Below are 10260 nucleotides of genomic sequence, written 5' to 3'. Positions count from 1 at the left end.
CTATGTGGATTCAGATTTTGCAGGTGACTTGGATAAGAGTAGATTTTTGACAGGTTATTTATTTACTTTTTCTGAAAGCGCTATCAGTTGGAAGGTAACATTGTAAGCTACAGTTACTTTGTCTACCACAGAGGTAGAATATATGGCTTTAGCAGAGACAGTAAAGGAAGCTTTATGATTACAAGGTTTGGTGGATGATCTTGAGTTGATACAGAATAAGCCAACAGTATTTTGTGGCAGCCAGAGTGCAATACATCTCATAAAGAATCAAATATACTATGAACGAACTAAGCACATTGATGTCAAATATTACTTCATTCGGGAAATTATATCTCAAGAGACTATAGTTGTACAAAAGATATTTATACATGATAATCCAACAGATATGACGACCAAAGGAGTCCTAATTAGCAAGTTTAGGCATTGCCTAGACTTGGTTGGTATTTGTAATGCTCAGTAGTGCCCTTTGCGAGGGCATATGACAAAATAGAGAGTTTGTGATTTATTTTGTTGATGATGGAGGAAATTTAAGCCTATGAAAAGAATTGTTATTTTTATGTGGTTTGAATTTTTTATATGTTTTCGTGGACGTAAATTGTGACCTGACTCGAAAGTTTTGCATTGTGAATCGATTGAGATAAAAAGTGAGATCTCCTTGGGGGTGCCGGAGCAACGCCCCCACGGTATGAACCAGTGTAAATATTGTAATATTCTGCCCTTTGCGGAAGAGTTGTGAGAAATCCGGGAAACACACTGAGGTTAGGGTTTGAGAGTTCTAAGTGATTGTATCTTGCTCTTTTTCATCACAGTAGAACTTTTTCTCTTATTTTTTCCGTGGACGTATACCTTACGGTTGAACCATGTTAAATCCTATGTTTTTTTTTTTTTTCTATATTGTGAAATTGTGCGATTTGTGTATTTACCTTAGATTTACGTGCCTATCATAATAATACGATTATGGTGCTTAGATAAATTAATAAATTTGGTTGGATCATCAAAAATCACTAATTATTCACACATTCGATCTTTAACAGTGATCCACACGAACTGCAGTATAAAAAATCTATCAAAACGTGTTTTTGGGAGAAAAGAAGAGTGCTAGCTCTTTCAACAGAATTATCATTATTAATTATGGGCTACCTAAGACCTCTCTATTTATAGTGTTTCATTAAATGAAATCCTAATCGGATTAAAACTTTAATTAATTAACCAATCTATAATTTTTTATTAGATTAGGATCTTAATTTCACTATAGTGCATGAATACTAACACAAACACCAAATATAAATTGGTTAATGGCTAAAATCTCGAATAAATAAATTTAAATCTCGTATAAATGCATAACTATCATATTTCTGCTTTTGAGGCTTGCGATACAGTGCTCATGGTATTTTTCCTTTTGAAAATATTGCTGCTATTGCTATTGCTAGTAGCATCAACTGTGAGGATATTTTTATACCACTTAGCAGAAAGCTTTGGCATGCGCTTAAGAGTTTGGCGATCAACATAGTAAAGTCCATACCGCACACTGTAACCATCGATCCATTCGAAGTTGTCGATCATGCTCCACACGAAATACCCACGAACATCAGCTCCATTTCTATAATTCAAAGTAAGCAATTCATTAAGATAATGTTCGGCTGGAGGGAAAAACACAGAAAGGATTCTTTTACCTTATAGCTCTAGCCAGAGCTGCAAGGTAGGATTTATGAAAGTTGATTCTTTCAGCATCCTGCAACAAGTCTTGCTGATGTTGTTGCTTTTGTTGTGGAGGAGGAGCAAATCCTATGGTACGATTTGAAATCTTTTAGTAAATTCAACGATTGAACTACCGGCCACAGATGTCATGCTACTTACCATTTTCTGTCACAATCATTGGCATATTATTGTATCTTTCCTTAACATAGTTAATAATCTTCTCCATTCCTCTTGGAACTACAAAGAACCTTGGATTTGCAGTCTGCAGGATATTGAAGTTAAAAAGAGTTGGCAATGGAATTAGATGTTTTACATGTAATGGTATCATACCCGGTCTCCGATCAGAACACCATCTCTCTCTCCTGTGGTGTATACAAAGCCCCGGATAGGGCGATCCCAGCCTGGGATACAAGCAGAATGGATGCAATCCTTGGCATATAATGTTGAATAATGGTTAATGGCAATGAAATCTATACTTCCTTTTAAAATGCTGATTTCTTCCTGTGAAAACCTTGGCAATACACTTCCAAGATAATGACGCATTTCAGGAGGATAATCGCCATATACAATGGGATCGAAAACCCTGCATAACAAGAAATAATCATCTTACAACATTCCCTTGTTGCAAAATCAGGAAAGAGAATCAATGAGGAGTTAATCTAATGGTAAAATTAAGGATGAAACCTTAATTATTCTGTGAAAATTAAGATATTTCAAATTTTATTTTCTCAAACATTCAGTTGTTATTGGAATGATATCAATTTGATTGTTTATTTGATTATGGTCATGTACAAATATATTTTTAAGTGAGAAAAGAACAGAACTAATCTATAACATTCATATCAATGAAATATAAGGAGGGAAAAACAACCTTGATTTTTCTCTATGGTGACAAAAGTTTCTTGTAATTAAGCTATCCATATAAAAATAGCATAACTATTAATGATTTAATGTTGACTTCATAGCATTTATGTAAAGCCCTATCCTAATAATCAAATAAAAATTTGGAAAGGAAAAAAAATTGTATTAATGCTGATTTCATGATTTATTAATCAAATCAATGAAATTGATTAAAATTATAATTAAAAATATGCAAAATTAAAGATATATTAAAATTAAGAGAAAAAAAAACCTTTGACCAATTCATATTGTAATTTCTCCTAATTTTTCCATAATAAGAGTAGGGTATTAGTCATTTTGAAAGTCAAAATCTAAAAGCAAATAAAAAAAAAATAATTAACAATCAGAAAATTGAAAACTAGCAGCCCACAGATCCAGTACAAGTAGTACCAGGCTACCAGCCATTTTTATTGACCCTTCCAATTTTTTGAGAAAAAATTTTTCTGTTCTACCAGTGGAATTTGCTTACAAATTTCTATTCCATTTTTAATTTTTTTTTTTGTAAATAAACAACATAGATCAATTCTATTCTAAACAAATATGTTCTCTCTCTCTCATTTAATTAGTTTGACATTTCAATGAATTTGATGGATTTTCTTTAATAAATTAAGTTATACAAAATTTAGAAGTTATGAGTATATAATTTTAATGAAAATTATTGCATCTAATTTTTATATTTTCTAATTTAATAATAAAATTTGGGTAATTAAGAAAAGCATTTATGAAAAGTTTGAGATAATAATAAATTTCTCAATATAAAAAATTATGTCAATTTTTATATTATAATCCCCATTCTCAATTTAAGTGCATCGTTGACTTAATGATTATATTTATATTGAATGAGACATATTGCAAGTATTGGCATTAAAATTATTATGCAATGATTTCATAGAAGAATAATAACATATCATTGTAATGTAATTATTGTGATTTATTACCTTGTATAAGAATAATAATTTTATCCATTTATAAATATTTATTTTTAAAGGTAATGTATTATTTTGTGCATGCACTTGTCACCTTATCAACCATCTAACAAATGCTAGCAGCACTTACCAGGCCAGCTGAAATGCCAGGGCTCTGCTTACTGCTTTCTGATCGTCTTCGTTGTCCCCATGCGGTTCATACATCATTGTATTTGCAATGATACCGATGGAACCACCCTGCTTTGGCTGCATCAAATGCATTTCCACCACATAAAACTTATAAGCATTAACACATTACTAATCTGTTGTACAATGAAATTAAATCGAAATATATAAAATGGTTTTCTTATAACTATTTATAGCGGTAAATACCATTATAATTAATTATTATAATAAAACTGTTGTATATACATTGATTTCATCAAATAATTTTTTTTTAACACATTCCACATAATTATATCACATAGAGCTGGAAAATATAGGAATTTAAACCTTTCCTTCCATAAAGAATTCAATGGAAAAAAAAAAATTGAAGCAAGCACATTCAAGATTCAAGTTACCTGAAACATTTGGCGGTATAGCTTAACCGCCTTAGCATGCGCCAACAACATATTATGCATAGCAGTGGGAGGTTCTACATCAGAATTACCAAAGGAACAGTTGCCGAAAGGTGGTGAACAGTGTCCTGGAGGGTACCATCCCCTCATATAGGCCATGTCTGCAAATAAGTTGGGCTCGTTCAAGGTTGTCCAGTACTTAATTTTATGTCCAAAGCTCTTGAAACAAATTTCTGCAAAGTAGAGAAAATCTTCCCTGCAAGAAATTAATATCCAAATTCAGGGGGTTTCAGAGAGCTATCGGCTTTACAATTTTCAATATGAGAGTTGAAATTACTGCATAAGAGGACTAAGCCATGAGCCATATCTGTCCTCCAACTCTTGTGGGATATCATGATGGTGTATTGTCACGAATGGCTCAATTCCTGCAGTTTTATATAAACAACTTGCCTATCATGTTTCAAACATATAAATGAATATCAAAGGAAAAGTAAATTACCCTTAAGTAAGAGATTGTCTATAAGATTATTATAGAAACTGATTCCTCTTGTGTTCACTTCACCAAATCTTCCCCCTATCATTAATCAATTACTTAATTAATTAATTAGCAAATAGCAAAGCACTGAAATCTATCAACTTGATTTAATAAATGGCTAGCACATACTTGGCAAAATTCTGCTCCATGAGATTGAGAACCTGTATGCATTTACCCCAAGAGACTGCATCAATTCAATATCTTCCTGTACACACAGAACAGAACAAAACAGTAGAGAAATAAAAGAACTAGAATAGCTCTTTTCAGTTTCTACTTTCTAGTTCGTGAAATTTAAAGATAAGAGTGCAAAGGGGAAAAGAAAAGATCGAATTAATACCAGGAACTGATGGTAATGATTGTCTGCTATGTCTCCATTATCATTATTCTTTATGTTGCCTGAAAATTTTTGATCAAGAAATTGTCCAAATCCTTAAATGCACATATTTGCGATACAGATTAAAGATATAAGTTGAAAATGGGTACCTGGAATATGAGTAAAGACATCCCAGTTGTTGAGACCCTTGCCATCTTCAAGGTAAGCTCCTTCAATCTGTGAAATGTCAAATCTGGGAACTGAGATTTTGCAGCACAAGAAGGGAAATTACCAAAAAAAAAAAAAAAGGCACCTGATATGATGAAGTGCTTGTTCCAAATAGGAAGCCATCTGGGAATTGAGATCTTTTAACATCTTCTTGTTCATGTTCATTAGTTGTTTGAGCTAAAGACGGATGTAAAAGGAGAACAATGCAGAAGAAGAAGAAGAAGAGCTGAGATATTTTGAGCCTCATATTGTTCCTTTGAAAGGACCAAAAGCAGAGAAGCATGAGTAGTCCTGACACATTATACCATATATTATTTAAATTTTTTTAAAAAACTATTAAGATTTTTGAAATTTTAATTAGAGTATAATGGAGTTCAATTCAGAATGATTTAAATTAAATATAAATTTAATTTTCATCAGATTCATTTTGATTCCGTTTTATCCAGAGACCGAAATGTTTATTAATTCAGTGTCATCAACAAAGTGGTGATGTGGTCCCACAATGATTTAAATTTTTGGTTGGCTAAATTATAAATCTAGTGATAAAGATTCTGTTTCCTTCATTAATTTAGGCAAGTGCATAGCAGCATTATTTTATATTAATTTTTTTGAATATCAAAGAATTATTAAAAAAAAATGGGAAGACAAATTTGAAGGAGAAAAAGCATGATATCGTTGGAAAAGGAAGAAAACCTTTTTTTTTTAATAATCTATTTACCATATAATTAATTAAAAAAAGAGTTTAAAATTAAATCAGAGGCCACAATAGGCATTCTTTTAATAATAAAAAAAGAGCTCAAAATTACACAAGACAAATCGAATTAGGTTTAGAATAATTATCATCTCTTTAACAGTATGTACAAGAAATAAGCTATCAACAATATTGTTAGTAAACAAGTCAATTAGGAGCAGTTTAATTGATCTTATTCACTTGTAAGGTGTGAGAAGGGAATGTGTCGAGATCGAGTCTCCTTATGTATCTATTCTAAAATTATTCACTTTTATAGTGAGAAAAGAGATTATTCCAATCTGTTAACAACTTTAGTGTTGATCCTTATCTTTGTTGAAACAACACCAATTACCCTGTATTCAGCTTCTGTGGAGGATTTAGCCACAGTCCTCCACTTAGAGTTCCACAAAATGAGATTAGAGCCAAGAAAATTGCATACCTGGAAGTCGACTTATGGTAGCACTGTCACTTGCCCAATGTACATCACTATAGGTGTGGAGTTGATGAGAAGGTGATTTTGTCAAGTGAATATCGTAGTGCTTGTTGTCTTGTAGATAACACAATGTTCTCTTAATAGTGGTCCAATGCTCTTCGGTGCGGTTATGTAAAAATTGAGAGACTATTAACAGAATAAGTAACATCTGGTCTAGTCAAAAGTAAATATTACAAACTACCCATGATACTCCGATAAATTTGCATGTACCCATATTAGCTTTTAATAATATATCATTGGGTTAGGAGAGTACTGGGTTAGGATGCTTTTGCCAAGCATCCTTGGCTATTGGGGAAGTGATGACTTGGGTTAGGAGAGTTTTGTAAATGGAACAGAACATCCAGCTTAGGAACAATTGGTCTTGACGTTACCAAACATCATATTTTGTATTGCAAATGTTATTAGCTGTCATAACACGATTTCTGGGCCGGACTGATACTAGGACTTGGGTCAGCATAAGGCCCCTAAAGCCTGTAGTAAGCCTAGCTATTCTAACCCAAACCTTAAACCCATAGAAGTAGCCCAACTTCAAGAAAATAAACATATAGAGTTTGGCTATAAATTGAACTATTCAACGAAGAGTACTAACTCACCCGACCTGTAACACACAATATCAAAAATTTGGGAAGCTCAGCTCACCCTCACAATCTTCAAATAGATAAATAAACATCTGAGAGCTCAGCTTCCTCCATCCACAGTAATATATAGCATATGCATCCAAGCTATCTCACATAAGTAAGTTTATAACTCTAGAAAATTTAGTTATTATAACCCCATAAAAAATATATTACAACTACTGGTACATGCAGAGTTCTAGAATTGAACAAAGATAATAAAAGCAAAACTAAACTTTTCCGGTTAAACCTATGAGAAAAGAAAGCAGGTTATTCTCAATAAGTCCACCCGTCACCTGAGGAAAAATAGTTAAATATGGGTGAGCGCTCGACGCATAGAGTAAGATATTGATTTTAAATATAATTTCTACAACAATCTAAACCTAATACTTTCCTATGTATGAAATGCAATATAATCACATAGTTTCAAACAATATTCGCACAAAAGATAATTTAAAGCACGCATACACTCGTGAGTCTCGTCAATACATGTATGAGAGCTGATCCTCTTTACAGCTCTCTTGATCCAATACCTAGTAGCGAAGTCAACTCAAACCGGTCTTTTGCTTAATAATCTAAGTGCAGGGGTCAGCGCGATCAACTCAAAGTCATACTCAACTCGACTTATACATATATATAAGGATCAGGTCTCAACGAATCAAGCTCTAGCCGTGACTACTCATCCTACCATATCCATATCCACATCATACTCACACCAACACACACACAGCTCCAAATTACCTTAAGGCGACATCCACAAACAAGCACATTAATATATACAGCAAAGGAATATGCCTAACATGTAAATAATTAAATATATACATATATGTGAATGTATGAGCATGCATTGAATATAAATTAATATTATTGAAATTACAATTAAAATTTATATCAACTTACAGATTAACCAAAAATCACTGAGGTGGCTGAGAAGAGGAGAAATGTTGACTTGGATCACCTAAATAATTATATTCATAAATTTATCAATATTAAATAAAACAAGAACTTAAAGAGTTAAGGAGACCCTAAATTTTATGCTAGAAATTTGGCAGAGTTTCTCCTATTCCTAGGACCTACTCAACCTACAAAACAGTTCAAATAACATTTCCTAATCCAAAGGCGTTAGGCTCACAACACAACCATAACATAATGCCCTTCCTGGGCCTGCCACAACTGATGATGACATTATGGTAGACCTTGAAGCACCACAATTCAAAGGAGCCATAACAAGGTTAAGAGCTAAAGCTTTGCAAGCACTAATCATGGAGCAAAAAGCCCTAACACATTTGGCCAACACTATGGAGAGTCAATTGGAGTGCTTTACAATATTACAAGTACATATTCAAGATGATCCTAGCTTAACTGAAATGGAAGGAAGCTATTTGGAGGCTTGCTGACTTGGCATGCCACGTGGTATGCCATGTGGATGGTAACGTAGTAGCTTGGATTAGGTGGCGGCACATGTGGATGATATGTTGGCATGCTCACCTACCACTTTGGTTCAAGTCATTATCCATTGTACAAATGATGAGTGGGAGATGTCATTATCTAACTTTTTTACATTTTTAGTAAAAGCTAAAGTTCCAAATCTAGTTACAAGATAATGGCAGACTTTGAGGGAAGAAATCTGATGTTGGAGGCCTTCCTTTTGTAGCTAAGTCATTCAAACATTTAAGGAAAGGTGTTGCGTAACAACCAGCCAAGCATGGACCATTAGACATTTGTCATGCTTAGCCAAATAGCCATATAAACTCTTTCTTCTTCATTTTGCTGGGGAAGATCAGGTTTCATGTTTTTAGAACTCCATTAGAGAGAATTTGTAAGAGCTTAAGCTCAAATACTCTTAAGTGAGGTTATGTTCTTTGCTAAGTTCCACCTAGAACTTAGATTCAATACAAGTTTGTCACTTGCATTATCTTAAGTATATACTTGAGATTACTTAGCATAAGTTGTCATTTTGTTTTAAGTGCTTTGACTCTTTGTAATCTATTTTTGTTAGTTAATATATTTAAAGTTTCTCTTCTCTAAATTAGTGTTGTGATTTGTTTGGTTATATTTAAGTGAGTTTGAGTTGCTAGAGTTAATCTTGGTTGCTGGAATAGATCTTTCATGCTTGGCTGAACCTAACATATCCATCCTTAGTGATTCAGCTAGGCTTTCATCAACAACAGCCAAAACTCATATATTTACACTATTCAGCTACTAAGCTTAAAACTAACATTCTGCAAAAACTATTCAAACTAACTCCAAAAATTCTATAATCATGCCTCGCAATCCTTAACAATGCTATTATACTAATACAATTAGAATCATAATTTTCTAAGTACCCATGAATATTTTATGAATTTTATTCTAAACTCAACCTTAGGTAAAATCGGACATTTAGAGTTCGGGTTTACCTATATCAATTCTGATACCTAGAATGCATCTGGTGCATCTGAAAATGGTGGAAAGCACTATAATATTGACCCACTTTCGAAGTGGATCCCGTAACCCGTGTGTCTGACCCAAAAATGCAATCTCAATCGCTGGTAGAATTTCTTAAAAACAAGAACACCTTCGTGAAGCTAACAATACCAAAAGTTAGAATATAATTTTTTATTTAATTAAAAAGATTCATTAAAGACTCAAAAAATCATTGGTAAGTTTATGGGACTCATTGAATTTTCGATGTAGAAAAAATTTTAAATTAGTGCCATTGCGAAGTTCTTGACGAATAGAGCACACTGGTGGTCTCGGAATTTTAGTTGGGTTCACAGTTTGGGAGAAATCTAATCCAAAAGTCTAAAAGGGTTAAAACTTTCCAGCTCGATTCACATAAACAACTCAATGAAAATTGATAAAATTGGTGTATATGGAAAGCTCTTGAGGAGTAAAACACAATTGGGATAAAACCCAATCTGATTGGTGGCCAGAACCACTGAAAATAGCAAGAGAAGTCGAAAAGTTGTGCAGAAGGAAGGGAGGAAGTTTGGACTCGTTTTTTGGCCGAAAAACGAGGCGATGGCGGCAGGGGCAATGGGAGTGAGGGAGGAGAGAGAAAAAGAAGCGAGAAGGAGGAGAGCCCAATGTGCGGGAGAAAAGGGGAGGGGAAAAAAGAAAGGGTCTATCCGATTCAATTGGTCTGATCCGATCCTATTCAATTCTACTAGTCTGATTTAGAACACTCAAAATTTAATTTTTACTTTGCCCTAGGACCCAAAATGAGACTCAAAAATTTTGAAAAAATTATAAAAAAACTCAAAAAAATTTATGAAGTCCAAATA

General features: G+C 33.3%; 1 protein-coding gene across 1 annotated transcript; it reads right to left on the bottom strand.

The window, feature by feature from the left end:
* Positions 1-1284: 1284 nt before the first annotated feature.
* On the bottom strand, positions 1285-5437 carry LOC110636817 (beta-glucosidase 18). Its single transcript, XM_021786661.2, has 12 exons — positions 5243-5437; positions 5100-5166; positions 4954-5012; positions 4746-4821; positions 4581-4655; positions 4419-4506; positions 4085-4337; positions 3655-3770; positions 2029-2281; positions 1858-1960; positions 1674-1785; positions 1285-1600 (listed from the first exon to the last, which is right to left on the bottom strand). Exons 1-12 carry the CDS (start codon positions 5402-5404, stop codon positions 1348-1350), a joined length of 1617 nt encoding a protein of 538 aa, XP_021642353.2. The 5' UTR covers positions 5405-5437; the 3' UTR covers positions 1285-1347.
* Between the last annotated feature and the right edge of the window lie 4823 nt (positions 5438-10260).

This window comes from Hevea brasiliensis, chromosome 4 (genome assembly GCF_030052815.1).
Source record: "Hevea brasiliensis isolate MT/VB/25A 57/8 chromosome 4, ASM3005281v1, whole genome shotgun sequence".
In the NCBI taxonomy this organism is placed as follows: domain Eukaryota; kingdom Viridiplantae; phylum Streptophyta; class Magnoliopsida; order Malpighiales; family Euphorbiaceae; genus Hevea; species Hevea brasiliensis.
This window is presented reverse-complemented; position numbering and strand designations above follow the sequence as displayed.

Bases quoted from the DNA above. Each gene is read 5' to 3' on its own strand.
- LOC110636817 (XM_021786661.2), bottom strand. From the start codon at position 5,404: ATGAGGCTCAAAATATCTCAGCTCTTCTTCTTCTTCTTCTGCATTGTT. The intron at 5,167-5,242 runs GTGCCTTTTTTT...GACATTTCACAG, and splicing joins CAAGCACTTCATCATATCAG to ATTGAAGGAGCTTACCTTGA. The intron at 4,656-4,745 runs GTATGTGCTAGC...GATTAATGATAG, and splicing joins ATGGAGCAGAATTTTGCCAA to GGGGAAGATTTGGTGAAGTG.